The sequence below is a fragment of the Dermacentor silvarum genome, chromosome 2 (assembly GCF_013339745.2).
Source record: "Dermacentor silvarum isolate Dsil-2018 chromosome 2, BIME_Dsil_1.4, whole genome shotgun sequence".
NCBI lineage: Eukaryota > Metazoa > Arthropoda > Arachnida > Ixodida > Ixodidae > Dermacentor > Dermacentor silvarum.
This window is the reverse complement of record NC_051155.1, coordinates 237,921,459-237,942,516: the sequence shown is the minus strand read 5'-3', so window position 1 is coordinate 237,942,516 and position 21,058 is coordinate 237,921,459. Positions and strand designations below refer to the sequence as shown.

Sequence of the window (21,058 nt, the reverse complement as noted above, 5' to 3'; positions counted from 1 at the left end):
TCGCAGAGAAAATAAAACACAGTGCCAAATTTGCGCACAAACTACAGCACTGGCACTTTGGTATAATATTATGGGTTTCAAAGTACTTTTTGCATATTAGGCCCGCTTTTGCTCAGAAAAAGTTCTTCAAGCTCACTATGTCAAGTCTTTTGTTTCTTTAGAATGTAATATAATCCTTCTTCATTTATACAATGTTAACCAGCCTCGAGCAGGTGCTTTCCAAACATCACAACATCAGGAGGAGCTATGTCTCGTTTCTGCATTTTTCTGACTTATTAATACTTTGCTGACTGTGAGACTGATGTTTTCTGCACTCCATAAGCGTTGCTTACCTAACCAGCTTCACATAACATTTTTCTTCAGTGTCCCTCAAAAGAGTAAGCTACATACGGAAAGTGAGCAGCAGGTGCCGCTAACAAATGTTCATTGCTGGTTGTCTTACCCATGAACCATGCCGTTCTCTCTGTAGTTGACTTGGATAAACTTGCCAAACCGACTTGAATTGTTGTTGTGCTTGGTCTTGGCATTCCCAAAAGCCTAGAATCAAGAAAAAATCACTTAATAATCGTTCTTAGATGCTAGCTGAAAGAGTGTCAAGAAAATTGGTGCGAGTGAGAAAGAATACAATGAACCAGAGATCAAAGTTAAAGCTACCTTGATCTCTGGTACATCGTAAAAAAAAGAGAGAGAGAGAGAACAAGTTGGAGTAGCAGCTGTCTTGAGACAGGTCTCAACACTGCTGAGCCATATAGTGACTCTCTGTTTAAAAGTGGGCAAGTCAACCACTTGCACAAACAAGTTATCATTTTGATAGCATTGCAATAAATCGATCTGCAACCACATGACCAAATGACCAAGAAGGGTTATTTAAAGGCAGCATATCTGCGCTCTCTGTTGCATTACAAGTCGGGGCACACAGATCAAAGATGTTCTTGGCACTTTCTGAAGCCTATAGGCCTCCCAGAAACCTAACCAGCATGATAACGCCAACTTCAATATATTTTTAACACAATACAGAGAAAGTGTTTACCTCCAGGACAGGGCCAGCGCTAAGTATGGTCTGCTCAACACCCCGGCCATATGAGCCCTTTTGGCTGAGAGCCGTCAGGTGGTGCAGCAGCAAGTTGGCACTCTCCGTCTTGCCTGAGCCGCTTTCTCCCGAGATGACCACACACTGGCTGGAGTGGGAGCGCAGCATAGCATGGTAGGCCGCATCCGCCACGGCAAAGATGTGAGGGGGCAAGTCACCAAGCCGCCGATTTTGGTACAGCCGAACATACTGCAGAAGTCAGACCAAAGAAATAAAATCACACATGGATTAATCATGAGCAGCGAGTCAGACAAATTTTTTTAGGCTTATATGATCCCGTGGAAATGAGACAGGCCATCAATTTAAACTTTCAAGTATTCAGCAAGCAGGGGTGTGCACAACATTGGTACACAACTGGTACACAAACATTGGTGCCAGCATCACCAGGTGCCACACCAAAACGAAACATTGAAAAAAAAAAGCCTATCTGGTCCCAAATGACAACCACATCAGCTCATTAAAACAACCTGCAATAATAGGACCATAAGAAGTGGTACATACCCAATCGCCAATTTTGACCTTGCCTAAACATGCAAGTTGAACTTGTGCGGTACAGATGCCATGTAAGAATTCCTTCTTTTCATTGTCTCACTATTTGCTGTCTCACTAGTTAACTAGAATGAAAAATTAGCTCAGCTAAGAATTCTGCCAAGAAACAATTCTCTAATGATAAGGAACCAGCACTCTTGTGAAATCCTGTGTTTCTATACCAGAGAAAGTGTGTGCAAGTGTGTGCAAGCCTCTCCTTGTATGCTTCTCCCACACATCCAAATTATGTAGTAACAGAAAGCATCAGCGGCCACACTTACTTTGGGGTTGTAGATGGGGTAAAACTTGAAAGGATTGACAGCAATGAGGATGGACCCAACGTAGGTGTAAATGTGACCCCGCTCGAAGCGTGCCTTGAGGTTCTCTAGAAGCGTCTGCTCCGTCAGATCTGGCAGCTGGCACAGGTCGGAGTAGTCACGGTCCCGCGGCTGGTGGTAGAGAAAGCGCAGGAAGTAGTCCTGCAGCAAGTGTGCGTCAGCCGAGTTGGTGCCAGGCAGCGCCAGTGCCGACTGCGCCGACAGGCGCTCGCGTAGGCAGAACCGGTGTGTGTCCTGCTGAGGCCACAGCAGCTGCAGCTGCACCGGGAATTCGTCTGGACCCAAGTGTCGCTCCTTGCACTCCTGCAGCACCCACCATCGACAACAGTGATTCCACCAATGTTGCAACAAGGATGAGTCATGTTATCAAGGATCAAATCAAATCAATCAATTTTTTAATTTCACATCTAATACATGACGTAAGCGCCACAGACAAAAAGCCAACATCAATTCAGCTTGACAAGGGTCCGCGCCCCTTTCAATATTGTGTAAAAGTAAAGGAAACAAGAATTAGCAACAGCAACAGCAATACAATGGCAAGAACAGAATGTAAATATACACAATGAAGAAGTGTAAATACAAGGACAATCATCACTGTTGCAGAGAGAAAACAATTTTTTTTTAAATAAGAATTAGCAATAGCAATCGGACATTGTTAGATAGCATTATAATACAGCAAGAGAGGAATCTACATATACGCAATGAAGGAGTGTGGTTCAAGTAATGTAATACAGGGACAATCACCATTGTTGCAGAAACATAAGGAATGAAGTAAGTAATCAAAAACCAAGTGAATTTAACAAGGACGATAATGAGTAGGAGAGTAGTTGTGTTCCATAATTTGTGCGTGCACAGGGTATGAACCAGGTCGCATTATGACGAGTGTTGTATTTTTTTATGTTCTTGCATAAGCTGGATAGGTGCTCAATAAAGTGACTTCCTTGCTTTTCTTTTTTTTTTTTTCTGTGAGGTACCATTGCAAAAGTAATTCATTGAAAAGCAAGTTTACAGGACAAACTTGAAGTTTCTTAAAAAGAGGTTCAGTGTGTGCGTCATAGGCCGAGTTGCTAATAGCATGCACAGCCTTTTTCTGTAGTAGACAGAGTCTTTCAGCGACGGCCCGAGCCCTCTGGACAGCCTTGAGCTTAGCAATGAGCTCTGTGCTTCTGAGTGCTGAGTCAAAGGAGGACTGGTCAGTGGAGCCACCAGACTGATTGGCGGGGCCTCCGGCCCCGCTTTAATTCTTTCTCCTCAGGACCTAAATAAAATTCGTACTCACTCACTCTGTAGTAGAGAAAGATTAGAAATGTGTGACCCTGTTGTATTTCCGTAGAAAAGGTGACAGTATTTTAGATGTGAAAAAAAGGGAGAGTTATAGACTAATAATTTGACGGAAGTGGGCAGAGAAGAGCGTACTTTGCAAGGGCACCCACGACCACTGCAAGTTTATCACTGAACATGTCGAAATGATTATTCCAGGTTAAAGGTTCATCAAAAATGACGCCAAGGTCTTTAACTGAAGAGGTTACATGCACAGTTGCAGTTTCCAATAATTATAGGGTCAGTAATATTAGCCCTGGAATTTTTAGGTTGAAATAGAATGGCTTTTGTTTTGTTCGCGTTAATGGTTAATGAGTTAACTCAACACCATGTATTACGCTTATTTAATGCTGAATTTGCGCAAGTCAAAAGTTCACTACAGCTAGCAGACCTAAATAATAAGGTGGCATCGTCGGCATAATATATTTGGCCGCTGAAGTAGTGTTTGTAATGTCGTTAATATAGACATTAAATAATACGGCCCAAGAATGCTCCCCTGAGGCAGCACACCACTTGTAACTAATTTAAGATTCGATGTATTATTTCCTATTACAACCACTTGACATCAGTACTCCAGATAGCTCTTTATTATATTTAAAGATACGCCTCTAAAGCCATAGGTTTCAAGCTTTCCTATTAGTGTTTCATGGTTAATATGACCAAAGGCCTTGGAGAAGTATATTAACACCCCCAGTGTTAATAACTTTTGCTCATATGCGTTAAGTATAAATTCTTTTTGGGTTAAGATTGCCTGTTCCGTTGAACGTCCTTTCGCGAAGCCAAATTGGGCATCGGTAAGGATGTGATATTTTTCACAACACGAAAGCATGCTAACGCTAATCAATTTTTCAATACATTTAGAAAAGACCAGTAGGAACAATAAAGGTCTGTAATTTGATAATAGGTTCTTATCACCACCTTTAAAAATAAGTTACTTTCGCTAATTGCGTAGCTTTCGGAAATGCACCATCTAAAAATGTGAGGTTAAAGACATGCTCTAATACCCGGGAGATAATATCTATGACATATTTAGCAGGGCGAATTTGCAAGCCATCAACATCCGTGCTTCTACTGTGCCAAAAAGTTATGAGTCACTGATTCTGAACCACCACACATAATGTGTGTAGCAAAAGGTTTGTTTTTTTAAGAGCTACAGCTACACCTGGTATTAAAGGCTTTTAAGTTTGTGAACTGCTTGTGTGCTAAGCATTTTGAACAATTCGCAAAGAGCTTCCTTCTTGAATGCCAGGTGACTCTAGCATGTCCAAATATGTATGCTTGGCATCTAAGCTTATGCAAGGATAAAGGCAAGAACAGGTAAACAAAGTGAATTCACCTAAATGTTGTAGCAGGAGAAATGGGACGAGTTAGTGTATGCTGACCACACACCAAAAGGGTGGTGAAGATGAAACACAAAAGAAAGAGACACTCATTGAATGTGTGTCGTTCTTTTCTCTGATGTTTTGCTGTGTCGTGCTGTCCATTCATAGTGAACCACCAAAATGTTCTCAATATGCACATTCATCATAAGTAGAAGCGGCTTAAGAACGCAGAATCTTCCTCACCTCTCCATTGGCATTGTGGACCACTTCAGCAAGCTCAAGGTCCCGTGGCAGCGACAGGCCCAGCTTCTCAGCAATGCAGGCGACAATGTCAGCGGCTGTTGTCTGCTTGCTGGCTTCGATGGAAAGTGCTTCGTATAGGTTGCTGAATGCCCCCACATGCACTTGGAGCACATAGCGGCTCTTAGACATGGCTGCTTAAGGCCCCAGGTTACAGGGCGCAGCCCCCCATCACGCACCGCCAGGCACTGCAGAAGCACACAAAAGGGAACCAACAATGAAGCTCACAACTATATTACTACACTTGCAAACAACTTTCTGTGGCATGAAGGGAAAGCTACAGGGTCAAAGCGCCTTCACATGTGTTCATGCACCAAGTAGTTCGGCAGTGTCTGGCAGTGCTTTCAGTTTCTTGAAACAGATACTGAATAAGCGCTTCCACGAGCAAGGTTTCACATTTGTTCAAACAAGGAAAAAAAGAAGAAAAATAAATCAAATTTAACACTCAGTGGTCTGTTTTGTCTTTTTGAGCTGTTGTAAATAACATATTCGTGTTTTCTCTTTCTCAGCTTAAACCAAAGCAAATGAGAATGTGGGACTATCTTCAGGAGTGTTCTTTCTTATGTGCACTTTGCCTCTGTAGCTTTCCTTTCATTGACAGTGAAAGCTGTCCATGGGTATATACAAGAATGTGATAAGGAATGCTGAAGGAACTCTAAAGAACAGTCGAACCTCATCATAACAAGATTGCATATGATACGAAAATATGTTTGCTATACTAGATATATGTTATAAGCATATGCTCGTTGTATGCTGATATCGGTGAAAAACATTTCAGGTATACTTCGTTACATTCATAATTTGTTATGTCAATGTTCGAATACTAGATAGCTATACTACATTTGTGATATAGTATATGTATTAACTTTACTATAAGCAGAGGCTTGATATACCAGAAAACAATGAAAAAGTTAAGGATGGGTGGCAATGCCCCCCCATCTTCAAATATCCCACCGAACTCCAACTGTGATTTCACAAATATATGCCACAAAATGGCCAAAGCAAATTATATTGTCAGCACGGTGTAAGAAGATAGGTGTTCCGACGGCGCGCCCGCGCTGGGGCGAGAGAGCGGCCACTTCGTGTGACCGGAAGTCAGCGCCGCCGCTAGGGGCAGCACGTGTTCAGGAGGCCTTGGAGAAGCGGCACAACAGTGGATAATTTACGACCTCCGTCAGCATTTAAACACCCATACCCAAAGATATGCAATTTTTCGTTATTTAGACGCCAAATCCTGAGCAGGTAGAAGGTTTCATGCCACTTACAGTCAAAATACCGTAATTTCGAACACGAGAGAGACGCATCGTCTGCTCGAGCAGACGGCGCGCTGCGCTTACCACTGCTCGCCGCGTCGGAGTCAATCGGAATGTCAGCAGAAATATAAAGGGACGTTCCTCCAACCAAGTAGAGTCGTTTTAAGCAGGCGAACGACATATATTCATCTAAATAAAGCACTTCTGCTGCGCGTGCCCATAAAAGCGCCAGCAAAGCGAGCGAAAAAGTGGCCCTCAGAACAGGTGCTGCCCCTTGCGGCAGCGGCGTGCGTAGAGTCACACTAAGTTGCCGCGCCTCGCGCCGCCGTCGGATCACCTTCCTTTTTTACACCGTGATTGTCAGTTTCTAAAATATGTATTGTAGTTCACTGAACGCAAATTTAACAAACAATTCAGCCTGACCATTCCTGCAGAAAAACTACTTGGGGTGTTAAACATCCTGAAGCTGTGCAACGGGCTATGAGGGACGCCGTAGTGGGAGTGTCCAGGTTAATTTTGAACAAGTGGGATTCTTTAACGTGCACCTAAAGCATGGTACACAAGTGTTCTTGCATTCCACCTCCACCATAATGCAGTCATATAAAAAGGACCCAAGTCGAACATACCATACTTTTCCCATAATGAGAGGATTCTTGTACAAAAATAAATCACACCCATTTGCATAAAAATATTCTACCTGCACGAATGTATTATAATATAATAATGCTTTCACAAAACCCAAACAATCACAGTCTAGTTTTTCTTTTTTTTTTTTTTTTAAGGCACTTGAGCTGTGTTCACACTTACTGCTCATCCAGAAACAATACTAACATTAACACTTCCGTGAAAGCTACTGCCCCCAATTTACACAGCCTTAAAGAGCTGTGACGAAACAGAATTAAGGATTCCAACACACATTGTGGTTTTCTGCTACTGGGAAATCTGAAACTAGGTACGTGAGACATTATAGAGAACAGGGGGTCCTTGAACAACAACACATTGAAAAACTAGTTTAAGGACATTACATAAGAAATTATGACCCGCGAATGTAATCATGCAGGTATGCAAAAGTATACTAATCACAGAGCAACTCCTCTGCTGACTGATTCAACACATATTCTTTCAAATCATCTGTACAGTCTGCCAGAGCGAAAAAACTGTTAACCTGCATGAACCCTGCTGATTGCAAACACGCCTACTCCTAAAGGTCTACTTATAATAATGGTAAAATTGAGTATCACAACACAGTGATGTGCATGCTTTCCAAAGTTGAAATGAAAGTGCTTCGAAGACTTATCAGGAAACATGGAAAGTCTGTATACGCAACAAAAGTTTTGTACACAGCATTCACAATAGATGTATTGAGACTCCACAGGCACTACGATAAGAAATGTCGTGGTGTGGTAGAGCACAGGTGACTTCTACATATTCTAGGGATTATCGGCCAACTGCGTAATCTAGTACAGCAACTGTTCACTTCCTATGTGGACAGACGAGGGCTGATAACATCCAATTCCCGCCCGACAGTGACATAATTGAAACACTGGGTCACTTTTTAAGAGCAGCCATGTATGGAACTCCTGACAGCAGATAAAGTAATTGCCTACATATCGAAAGCATTATGTGCACACTGCAATATACTTTCAATCATTCATCTATCATCTATTGCAGGATTTGTAAACGAATAGGCCTATCTTGCAGCATCCTCTGGTCATTTATCCTGCCACAAAATACCTTCTTAACCAATTTACACATTTTGAGCGCATTATTTCCACCAGCTTTAAATAAAAATACCAAAAAAACACATAGCAAAATTGCACTTATATTAGCTGAAATAAATTCACGTGGTCTAAAATGAGTTTGTCAAATTAAGAAAATTGAACACATCATGTACAACTGCTAATATGGCACCCGAATGAGCCTGCCATGATACATTGATAATTGCTTTGAATGTTCTGTTAATGTGCTGGTGCCATATCTAAAAATTTATTATTTAATCATCAATGTTTCCATCTCAAACACTTTAGAGCAAAATTAACTTCAGTGTTAAAAATTAGGCGAGAATATTGCTCTTTATATACAATCTACATTCAGTGCCAACAATTGATTAAAAGACACTGACATGAATTTTAATTTCATGTTTATGTTGTAGAGCATGTCATAGAGGTCACTAACACACCCTTAAGCTGGAGTCTGGAGTTATACTTTACAATGAGAAAAAGAAGATGACTAGCGACTTCTTTGTGCTAGCATGAACTGCTGCAAGGCAGGAGGCAATAGTACGAATGTGGTCAGTTGAGACCTTTGTACATTAGTTCACCTAGCCAAATTCAGTGCAGTTGTATATCATTACATTTTCACAGAAAACATAATTATGCCATATTTGTATCTTCAAGAGTTCAAAAAAACTGCAAGACTGAACAAGTTGTGGCACCAGTCATTTCAAGTAGTACAGTGATCAATGGCTTGATGAAAAACTCAGCCTGGGCTCCTTACAGTGTTGGCATCTTTCAGAGCTGGCATCTTTTTTTGGCATGCAGAAGCAGCAATTCATCCCTAGGCCTAGTTGACAGTGTCCCAAATTGCACGCCTATAATTTCATGCTCACTGAAGAAAGACTTTACTCAAGCAAAGAGCAATACGCTGAGCACTTCGCATGCACACATTTCCATTCCACCTGTATTTGTGCAACATTATCTCGCTATGCCAATGTAACAAAGCTGACGAGAGACAAATGCATCACATGGCTCGTGTAGTGGCTACTGTAATTATGGTGACACAACCAGCACTATTATTACGTCATTGGGAGTGTGGGAAGTGCAAGCGAGTGCTTTTTTTCAACTCATGTTTTTGTGGAGCAAGCAATTGTATGAGCAAAGAAAATGTGAAAATGACTTCATGAATCTGGGTTCTAACTTTCAAAGTCAAATAAACAGAAGTATAGAAAGTGTTTTTAGAGTCCCTTTAAGAATGTGACATAGGAAAGCACATTCAATATTAGCAATGGTACATGTTGATAGGTACATAGTGACTTCTTACACAACGGTCACAAATAAGCCCCTTGGTCAACTACGAGATTTCTATGACATTCCTATGCCGTCAAACCTATCACACAACATAGTGAACCGCGCAGGTGATACTTGTATCAATTGTCCCATCGTCTGCACTGTTCGTGTTGTTCAACGTAACCCGTCACTAGAGTGTACTAGATTGGGCGAGTGGGTCCAGCGGACGCCTTGGCAAGCGCCGAGGGTGAAGCAAAAAACACGGAAAATGTGGCGGCGCTGCCGTCGCCTTCTTGGGTAACATGGGACATGGGATGGACATGGATCATGGGACATGGGATGGATGGGACATGGGATGGACGTCATTCGAGGGCAGGGAAGCCAGCAGCAAGATAGAATTTGAAGAGCGATTGAGAGAAATGGCAGAAAAGCGGTGGGCAAGGAGAGTTTTCAGTTATTTGTACATGTCGAATGTTGACACAAAATGGAGGAAGCGGACCAGAAAATTGTCAATCAAATATTTGGACTGCAAGGAGGGGTGCAAACCAGGAAACAATGGTTAAGAAAAAGGTTAAAGAAACAGAGAGGGGTCTGTGGAAAACAGGGATGCACATGAAATCAGCACTGGGAACATACCGAACTTTCAAGCAAGAAATTGCCAAAGAAAATATCTATGATAATTCTAGGGGAAGCTCTTTGTTGTTCGAAGCCAGGACGGGAGTATTGCGGACTAAGATGTACCGAGTCAAGTATCAAGGTATAGACACGTTGTGCTGTGCGTGTGGAGAAGAAGAGGAAACAGCTGAACACTTCATACTTTTCTGTAAAGGCCTTAACCCTACAGTGCAAAGCAACGGGGCGGTTTTTTTCAAAGCATTGGGGTTTAGGGACAGTGAAGGCAAAATAGACTTTAAGCGGGTAGAAATAACCAAACGGAGGTTATCTGATTGGTGGATAAAATAAAGGCAGGGGTGAAATTTCACCCACCACAAAGTACAAAATATGTTAATAGTCATGGCTAGGTGGCGTATGCCACCGCCCGATTTAAAGGGTTCAGCCTCACCCATCCCATCCATCCATCCATCCATCCATCCATCTGAATCTCTGGCCAATAAACGTTGGCTCCGGCTGTTTCGGCAGCGCTCACTGGCTGAGGCGAGCTCACGGGCTGAGTAGCTGTCGTCTACTCGACGACGTCGTTTGCGTTCTTTCCGCCACTCTTTTTCCATTTTATTTACAATATATCAGCGGGGAATAATCTCAGTGTTACCGCCACCAAGTATCCGCCTGTCAAAGCTCCATACAGCTGCGGTAGAGTCTCCGACACGACAAGCATCCAGCCGGCACGCGGCCCCTCATTCGGGAGAAAGTGACAGTGGCGCCACCAACTTTTCTATAAAAAAAAGCCTCAGCGGGGAGCCTGCGTTAGACCCACTCCCCCATTCTAGTACACTCTACCGCCGCAGTAGCTTAGTGGCTATGGCGTTGCGCTGCTGATCTCAAGGTTGTGAGTTCAATCCCGTCTGCGGTGGCCGCATTTGGATGTGGACAAATTGCAAAAATGCTCATGTACTTAGATTTAGGTGCAGATTAAGGAGCCCCAGGTGGTCTAAATTAATCCGGAGTCCCCCACTATGGCGTTCCTCATAATCAGATTGCGGTCTTGGCATGTAAAACCCCAGAATTACATTTTTTTAATTGTTGAACTTAATCCGACTAAGCCAGCTTAGTAGTCTCATAAACATATCACAGTGACTTTGTGGCTATGGTGTCCTGCTGCTGAGCACATGGCTGTGGGTTGAACTGGCCACATTGACCACACTTCAGTGGGCACGGAATTCTGATCCACTATAAATGCAATAGCGTTAAGGGCTCCATGTCACAGAAAACTTGGTGTGGGTGTCGGTGCCGACGTCCCGTGAGCGAACATTTCCGTATATATGTACTTATATGTATATGCCATGCCTTGCTATATCATCATCATCATCAGCCTATATTTATGACCACTGCAGGATGAAGGCCTCTCCCTGTGATCTCCAGTTACCCCTGCTATATGACATGTAGCATGTGCGGGTTATATTGCCACACCATTCTATCACTAACGCTGCTCATTCTTGACATTCTTGACAGTCTTACATTCTTGACAAAGTTAGTCCTCGGAATTTTGAGACTGACAGCCCACAAACAAATGTCATGAAGCAAAACAACGACAGCGCATGGCTTTTATGTTAGATCTTCTCAGACTGAAATATAAAAAGTTTATAACAATAACAGAAACCTGAAAATGATGTACAGTTGAAACTAGATTTAACGAAGTGATGACCACGCTCAAATTATTTTGTTAAATCGGGAAGTTCGTAATATCGATAAAGGAATTTTTCGGTCCTTCGAAATCTAAAATTGTAATCTAGTGACACCCAAAAGCTACCGCGGCATTGTATTTGCCACTAACCCATGCCTGCGCACGTCAAAAGTTCATGAGGGTGGCCCGAATTACTTGTGCGATGTGTGATGCAGGACAGGTGGACGGTCACGTGAAGCTATGACAGGCTGCCAATATGCAAAGACGCACAGAACGAATACAGTGATTGTGCGAGCAGGCCGAGCAAGAAAGTTGCGAGCAGACGATCAGTGCCATCGGTCGCACACCATGAAATCACAAAAGCAACCACTGCTGCCCTTAGTGCCATCTGGTACGTAAGAGCGCTACCGACTGCTGAGTCCGTTGTTCATTGCATGGGCGTGGCATGCAGCCTCATCAAAATAAAGCTAGGGCCATGACTAGGGCGCTGAGATGTTTTAACATGACAGCGTTAGAGCGCACGCTCGAAGAAAAATCCGTCCGTGTCAAAATTAGAAAGAAATCACCACTTTCTTTACTCATTTATTCCCGGCAAAATGTCATTAAATCATGTTTGGTAACATAATAACATTGAATCCTATGGGTACCTGCCAAGGAATGGAAATTTCTTCGTTAAAATGGGAACTTCGTAAAATCAGGTTTCGTAAGATAGAGTTTCAACTATAATTTTTTTGGCGCGGCTGTGCACAACCTCCGGGATCGGCCCACACAAGAGGCAGTGTTTCTACCAGAAAGTTCGCCTTCATGCATAGCGCTCACCGCCAGCGTTTCTTGGTAAACATTCAGTTACATAAGCTGCAGTTGCCGGGAAGCGTGAGAAGCAGTCAAGGATCTTTGAATGCTATCGAGTTCCACTTTTAAAGGCAAAGCTCCAATTTTTGGGCTTAGTTCAGTGTGCACCAAAGAACTTCAGGCCACACTATTTTCTTACAATCCATTTTATTTTTCACTCATTTTGCTCTTTGTCACTGGCTTGCACAGCGCCACAACCCCATTATTGATGAGATCAGCCACTCGAACCAAAACACAATACAGGGGGGCACTACGCTACACCTAACAAAATGGGACTGTGTGCATTCTTCAGATACATTCCAAAAGAAGTGGTGGAATAGTATGTGTACAATGCATGTCACACTCAAACGCATGGCCATTTGCAAATTGTGACTTTGCATGACAAGAAAAATGCCAACTGAAGCGAAATGTTACACAATACAGGCCCAGGTGATTAAAACTAATCTGGAATGCTCCACTATGGCATCTCTTACACCATCATGCATTGCTTTGGGACATTCATCCCTACCAATAACTAATTACTGTTGACTACAATGAATCTTGCATGTGAGCAAACTCACTAAAAGATTTGTCTAGTATTTGCTTGCCTACACACTAGGGTGCCTCGATGTCCTCCTCGCCCGCCGCTCCGTACAGGGTGGAGACATTCTTTTTGTGGTGAGCAATAAAACAAAACCAGTCATATCTGAGCCAAGTCATAACCAACTATTCTCACATTAACTTTATTATCAGACAAATCATTTCAAAACCAAAATGAAATCGAATGGTTACAAACCAGTTCTCATGCTATATAACATGTAGTCAGTCATGAAACGGTAGTAGACCACAAATATAAATTGCAACACCTAGAACACAAACACAAGAAAAAAAAAACACTTTTGGATGTTAGAGCAATTCCAGTAACAACTACAGTGCTTGCACTAATATTGAAAATCCAAGTAATCTTTTTCTTGTTGGGTTTTATGCCGCAAAGGCATATAAGGCCATTTTTCGCTTTGTCTAACCTATTTAAGCACTAGGACTGCTTCACAAGTCAATATGTGTTTTTTTATTATTATTTTTTTTTATTTCAGATATTACCCGCAGCGCCTTTGTCGGCATTATTGCGGGGGGCACAAAAATTCATAAAATAAATCCGCAGTCGTGCGGCCAACCAAATCTGGTGGTAACAAATTTCATTCGGAAATCATTTTGGGGGAAAAAGGAATTTTTGAACAAATCGGTCCTGGGGGTGTACAAACTTTAAATTTGTGATCCAAACGGGAGGACTGATTATGTGCCGGTTGTAGATAATCTGAAGCATTGATTCCTGTTTGCCTGTTATAAACTGAATAAAAGAATTTAAGTCTAAGATTACGTCTCTTTTAAAGGTTGCCACTTAAGGTCTCTTTTCATGTCTCTAGAACTTTCATATTGATCATACTTCCCCAGAACAAATCTGGCTGCAATACACTGAATACGCTCAAGTGCATCAATATGTACCTTGTGAAATGGGTCCCACACAGGAGAGGCATATTCCAGTATAGGTCTGACATAGTTAAACATAGTTAAACATATATCTTTCCTAGTTAAACATCAGAGTATACACCAGCATGCATCTTGATCAAAAAAAGAAAAGCTTTATTTCACAACTATTTCACTTTATTTCACATTTAAGAAGGTCATCTGTTGTACCTTGTAGAAACAAGTGCAAATTAACAGTGTGTCCAAGTGCTCCTAAAGGCAAATAGGATATCCTGAGAAGCTATATTTGTTTGGAAAAATAGGCCCTCCTCCTCCCCCACAAAATTCAAGTAATGAAACTACCTTAACTCTAAGCAACCCCCTCCCCCTTTCTCTCTTCTTCCTTCTTTTTCGCATACAACTACACAGTGCTTCAAACAGTTTAATAAAAGGCAACTGTAGAATAATAAACATGCCAGGAAATTAACAAGAACTAATAATATCCACTAGCCTGCTTATCAAGTTTGCTCTTGTGAATAACATATGTTTAATTCTTTAACATTGGTCCATAACCAATTTCCCCAGACAGCAACACTATGATCACAGAGAAAGAGGAATAAAAAGTATGTGAAAGATTCAAGCATTTCAAATCAAACTGCACACCCATGCTTTGACACCTCCTCCAGTGTGACAGGGCACAAGTAGACAATAAATGTTCTGCATGCCAATGCAACACTTTCAACATGTCCACTCAAACAGACAATGTTGAAGAGCCAGGCATTTGACCGACACAGGAGCTGTTAACCCGGGTAAAAGATGCTGGCAAGCCTCCAGGGCAGGCATCGTCGGAAGGACCATTAATAAGCCAAAGCCTCCCTCCTACTGAAGCGCCGCAGCAAAAATAAAATGAACACAAAAAGCAGCACCCCTCCTACTTTGCTGGCCTGACCTACCCGCAATATAGCAAACCAGAGAACAAATTGCGGCTTGGCGTCTGCAGAAGCACGAGCATCTGCAGAAGCATGAGCAAAGCTGACGCTGTGCTGCCAAAACATCTGTCACCATTGAAATTATAAGAGCCATTAATCAATACATATGAAGAAGCTCAACATATACCGGTCTGTCAGAGTCACAAGGCTGCCTGAAATGATAGATGTCTGCACTGTGTCAGTCATGGCAGAATGCACAGTAAAACTGAGACGTTCCACAGTGAAACACGTTTCACATTCATCAGTTTCAGTTTATCTGATTTGTAAGAAATGTGCATTCATACATGAATATGGAGAAAAGTGAGAACTACCAGAGTCAGTGTTTTATTTTTTTTTTTTATCTTTCTGTGACATCTGCTTTTGCGCAGCTAACTTTAGGAAACCAATTTCTAATGTATACTCATAAATGGTAAACAGCATGGTTGCATTGCAAGGCTAGAAATGTAGGAGCTAAAGAGTTTAACACCCCCCCTGGTATATGCCCTCATCTTTTTCCAGGCATAAAGCTTTAATCCAAATTTCACGTCACATGATAAGAAATGCTGATGGGAACTGTTGTTTACTTCTTTTCTTTCTGACAAATGTGTCATCAATACTAAACATGCCATGCTCAAGACGAAAGCTCCTGTAATTGTTAGTTCTTTCTTCTTTTTCTGCCACCTAAAGATCCCAGCCCCACCTGCCTGCCCATGATCACGGTGACACTTCAAAATAGGCCCAAGTTCCACACAAAATGCCTGCCCTGAAGCAAACGTCAGCTCGGCACATAACTCATAGCACAAAAGTTCTGGAAATATGTTGTTTTAAGCCATATTGTTCACGATGTGATCTGCTGTAATTCATATGAAAATATTATACATCATAAAAAGTGCTGTTAATATTTCTTATCATACCTACATTTAAAAAAATATACACAGTCTGAGACATGACACTCAAGTATTCTCTGTTTCTTCAAGCTGTATTACACATCTCAAGCGTGTTCAGTTCACATAATTTTGGCATTCTGTGATCTCTCTAAACCTCACATAAAAAACTGCTTGTCCTTTAGCAGATAAAAAGGGTTGACAGTGACAAGAACATTGACACAGAAAAGGATCTTTTTTTCCTGTCTTCTTCTTGCACAAGAAAAAGAAAGGCATTGCACTGAGAAATACGTTACATTAGTAATTTCAGTGGGTTGAAGGGTTCCTTAGCAAAATTCATCACGTTTCCAAACTTCACACAAGTAGCAAGTGCACACCTGCTACTTGCGTGTTGCACATTGACCATGTCCAAAGCTTTCCTGTTATTTCCTAAGAAAACCAAGTTATTTGTGTATTTGAAGAAACAAGCATACCATGACACCGAACAAAACGTAAGTTAACAAGAGGTTTGTGGGATGTGCTCTGCGAAGTCACTCCCAAAGGATAAAGTTAGCCATATATTGTGGTCACACATAAGTGGCAAATTTGTATATTACTGATTTTATTAGAAGCATCTTATACCGGTGTCATGTAGTCACTTCTGATCGCGACAGAACTACATTAGAATCAAGTTTTTCGTATGATTGGCCACTTTGCACAAGCTGCAGAAGGGAGTGGTGTTTGATCTCGATTGGACTTGACTGCAATAGTGTGTGCCCCATGTGACCAGGATTATTGGTGATTGCCATCTTTACTGCCATAATGGTCAAATTTATAAAAGGAATAGTTACATTGTAATTGCATTGTCCCAGAGTAATAGGTATAAGAGAAACAACATGCAATAAACTCGTGGGCTCCTTTCTTTTTCTTTTTTTTTTTTTTTTTCTTTCCAGGTGAATGAATCTGAAGTATGAGAGACAAGTTGCCAGTGTAAACATGGTCTTGCTTATTTTGAATACATTCGTTAGTCAGAGGTCAGCTATGTGTTTTCATTGCCAGACTGTGCTCTGCTACAGCTCACTGTGTTTCTGACCGCTCCCTCCCCCAAACCTCTTTTCTTTTTTTAGGCGCATGGAGAACTCCGATCCAATACCAAAATGAAACAGCAAATTACTAAACTTTTAACGTGTGCAGATGACAAGAGGACACCATACTTAAATACCGATGAATCAGTGCCTCAACCGCCGCGCACGCCTGTCATCTCTCACGCGTTTTCGAAGAAGCGTGACGCGCTCTTTACGGCTAATTAATCCGCGCTCGAATGCGTGTGAGCGCGCCAAGTTATCTGGCTACATTCCTCGGACAGGCATCACTACCACACAGGCGGGGCATTTTGCAGGCGCCCCTTGGATCAGCGCCAAAAACTTTGCGCTGACCAAATCGCCGCCTCCTCGCCACTTCCCGTTCCCCTGCTGCGCTCCCTACGATTACGTTCAATCCGGCTAACCCCTTCTTCTGGCATCTGCGGGCAAAAAAAAAAAAAAAAAAAAAAAAAAAGGGAGCAAGCCAGCTTCTGCTTGCTGGTCAGGCCTTTTACAAAGTCGCCGCTGCTGCCAGACACTTCGCAGCAGCCGACGCTGGTTTCACGTGCCCCGAGAGCACGGCAATAACAAACACGCACGTCGGCAAACACAGTCCGAGCGTGTAAACCTGGGCAGAGGCGTACTGATAGTGAACCAAGCAAATAAGAGCACGCAACGTCGAAACGGGAAGGTGGTGGTGGCTGGATTTTCGAGCATCCTCATTTAGCAACGTTCGCTAAGCTGGGTCCGCTCAACTCGATCGGAACGCGAGTTTTCTATTTTTAAAGTAGCATGTATACAGTACAAGCCAGATATTTTAACAATCGCCGATCCTCTCAAGTGACATCACGCGGGGCCCGCGCGGAAATAGTAAGCTCTACGATGCATCAGGGGCTGACGAATCCGGCCTCGAAAATCCCCAGAGAGTCGGATCGATGCGTCCTCCGGGAGACATTGCGGTAGTAAGGCGTGACATTTTACGAGTGGCCCTCTTTTGTTTAACGGCTCACGCGCCGCTTGAAATTGTACAGACGCGCATTACGCGCTGTTCGTCTCATCGGGCGCCTAATGGGACGTGAAATTCCTGGCACCGGTCCAGAGCGGGCCACAAGTGGCCAAGGGAGAACACGACGAAAAATCCATAACCCACAGCGACATGAGGGCGTTTGACGTCCTGTCGAGAGTCCGTGAACTTGAGAAGATAGTAAAATGTCAGAGTTAAATGCGCTACGCGAACATAAACGATCGCGATGACACGCGCGAGCTTACGCTAGAGGCTAACTGACAGCTTGTGTGACGGAAGGACTCGTATACTGACCGCCATCGCAAACGTGCGATGCTCTCGGCCGGTCCTCTGCTCAGGAGCTGGGCGGGCAAGGCTAAACTATCATCCTGTCCATCTAAACGGAGCTCAGGAATTTCATTCTACGTTTCATCAAGACAAGCGAAGACCTTACACCGCAATTTAATAAGATGCTTCTCGAAGGAAGCACGAGGCGTTGCGGCGCTCGGCGGAACTGTATGTTCTCCGACAGCGGATGCCAGTGCTACACGCCATGAGAAGGCAGCGCCAAGGAAAGGCCGCACAGCTTTTGTTACCGGCCGCGAACTAATCCCAACGAGTCTAATCGACTGACTCGATTTTGGCAACAGATGCGTGCAATAAAATTATATCTGCTGGTCACAAGACACACCAGTCGCAGCTGCCGCGCCTGCCGGCTGCGGTCGCCGAGCTGCGAACTTGTTCGGCCACACAGTCAACAAGCTCCCGTCGGCTCCAAGAACGACGAGCCGATACTTGCCTGTCGGTTATCAGAGCTCATCGGGAGCAACGCCTAAAAGCCGGTATAGAGCGACCGTCTTCCGCTGTCTTTTAGTGGCACATGGACGAGGAAATTTCGGGCCTGTCCACGCCGCACTGCCGAATTGGACGTGTATGTGCGTGTTTGTTCGTAGCGACCGCGGAACTCAACTTTGCGATCAGAGTGTCCGTACGGAAGAAACGGACAGTGCTACCATCGCTTCAAGGACTTGTTATGGCCTGTAATACAAAACTTAATCCCGGCTTTAACGATGGGCTTCGAGGGACCGACAAATAACTAAGATAACACGAACGTGCGTGAAAAACAGCACTTACCAGTCGGATCTTGAATCGAGGCTAGTGGGTCTTCTTTCGCGTAGCGAATATCCATTCTTCAGGTGGTGCGAAGCATAGGACATTGATCGTTTCGTGGGCGACGTTCCAATCACTCGTAATATCCAAAGGCCGCGCACCGATATTCGACACACATTCCTAGTAAAAAAACAAGGGTCGGCCCCAAACCTTCAGTTGTCAACGCCTGAGTCAATGGCACGCACGCATCGACCTGCGCATGCGCTTGTTTCTAGACATACGTCATATCCGACGATGGTAGCGCGGAAGCCGCTGGGTTCGCGAGTGCAGTTTCGTCTGCTACATCGTCTGCCCGACCGCTATGGCCCAACTTCGGTATGCCCGTGCACTGCGCAACTCAGCTTCTAACTTCTGCTGTTTCTCATAGCTTTTGACAGCTAGTAAGAGGAAGCGTTAACAAAACAATGGAACTGTTTATTCAAAAACTACAGCGGCTTCTTGCTTCCTCCTTTTGCGTGCACAGTAATTGCACGAAAAGCACCGTTGCGCTCTGGCGAAACATGGTAGAGGGCAGGATGCCACGACCCGTAAATATTTGGAAGCAGTTATTTTTTGTAGTGCGCAGCAAAATGTGAAGATATCAGCGCTATATGAGCCCATGATAAATTTCAGACCTTATGAATATGATATGCCTACCCTGCTTGAGCGAACTGCAACTACGTCGACGCTTTCGAGTTCAAAGAGATTCTTCAATTGCGCAAAAATGGTAAAGCACTCCGGCGATCTAGCAATGTTGTTCACATAATCAGGCTGACCTTGCGCCTCACGTGGCCCCCAAACTATACGCGTTAGCGGCGGAGTCGAGCTGCGAAGAAAGACGGCGTCGGGTAGTCAAGTGTACGAAAATAAAATCAACTTCGGCACAACCTCCGGTGTTGGTGTTGCGCTCCCCTCACCCACCCGTCTCCCGTGCGTCACATAGGCGTGCATCGTTTCATTTTCCTGTAGTTTCCTTCCTTCGCCAGCTTCGGTGAGAGAGGAGCGCGTCGTCCGGAAACAGCGCTGTCAACGCGTGCGGATAAGACGACGAGCGCGCACCAACAAATAAAAAGCGCACTCGCGATATACAGAGCATCACACGCAGTGCCGCAGGGGTCGCGCGACGGTCTCTCCAGTATCGCGCAGCTTTTCGGTGTCCCTGCTTTGGGTTCGCAACCCCAAGCAACGCCGAGACGCAGGATGTGCACCCAGCTTTCCGGGCTGGGCTGTTTTCTTTCCCGAGTGACAGCTGGACGCCTGGACGGTGCTTTCGACTCTCGCCAGACAACTAACCCCCCTCTCCTTTCCCTCTCTCTCGTGTCAGCTCCTTCCCAAACTCGTGTTTCGTTTTGGATGTGCGTTTTCTTTTTCTTTTGCGGTTTTTTTTTTTCTTTTTTTTTTATGCAAGCAAGGCTTCAAAAACAGGCAAGAAGCATGACTGCGAACTATATCCCGACTGTCTTCAAGATTATCGTGTGCCCTTGAAATAGCATATACGATTTCAGGGGCTCCTCGGCGACAAGTAACTGAATAGAAGTCTGTTATTTCTTCGTAACATCGTAGCCCGTACCTATATTACGTGCAACTTTCAGCGCGAAGGGTAGTATTTTTTTTTTTCTTTTTTTTTTTCTTTTGCAGTATCCCGTTGAACATACGGTCATTAATATTATTATAGTTAACGTGTCATTGTGAAGCGTTGATTTTGTTCAATGTAGTCTGCAATTTATGTAGTTAATGCGAATAATATATTGCGGTGATTTAATTAACAATTGGACGACCGCTGCTGAACATGTCGACACCCGAGGCAATGTGCGATAGCAGTTAATTGCGGAGGTCACCTGGATATCCGCACTGCTCATATGACATTGAGTTATAGAGAGCAACTCCCATCTACCTAGTTTATGTCGGTAACATACATACTAATCACACAGCAACCATCCTTACATGGTGTTGCGACAGGTGACTCCGACATGCTTACCTGATAAGAAACACGGATGCCGTAAATGCACTTGCATTTTGCTGCCCATGAACGCCCAAAAACTCTCAGAAAAAGCAACGTTAAGATGGTTATATGTGCACTTGGTCACCGTCACTGCGCTGTTCTTTCTAAACATATATGTACCATGCCAACTATGTACCACGCCAACTAGTCCAACTTCAAAACGCTCTCATATAAATTAATTATGTTCTTAATTACATCATCACTCGATCAATTGTGACCATGATAAAGAAATAATACG

The 21,058-nt window shown here is 43.5% G+C and overlaps 1 protein-coding gene across 1 annotated transcript in view; it reads right to left on the bottom strand.

Annotated features, from left to right (window-relative positions):
* LOC119442926 (unconventional myosin-IXa) overlaps nucleotides 1–19,057 on the bottom strand; it is an 82,740-nt gene extending 63,683 nt beyond the window's left edge. The window contains exons 1-5 of the mRNA XM_049663047.1: nucleotides 18,804–19,057; nucleotides 4,842–5,086; nucleotides 1,900–2,259; nucleotides 1,031–1,279; nucleotides 443–537 (exon numbers count right to left, since the gene is read on the bottom strand). Of these exons, the coding sequence (XP_049519004.1) occupies nucleotides 443–537; nucleotides 1,031–1,279; nucleotides 1,900–2,259; nucleotides 4,842–5,030 (893 nt within the window). The 5' untranslated portion in view covers nucleotides 5,031–5,086; nucleotides 18,804–19,057. The remainder of the gene's footprint in view (nucleotides 1–442; nucleotides 538–1,030; nucleotides 1,280–1,899; nucleotides 2,260–4,841; nucleotides 5,087–18,803) is intronic.
* Nucleotides 19,058–21,058: the final 2,001 nt, after the last annotated feature.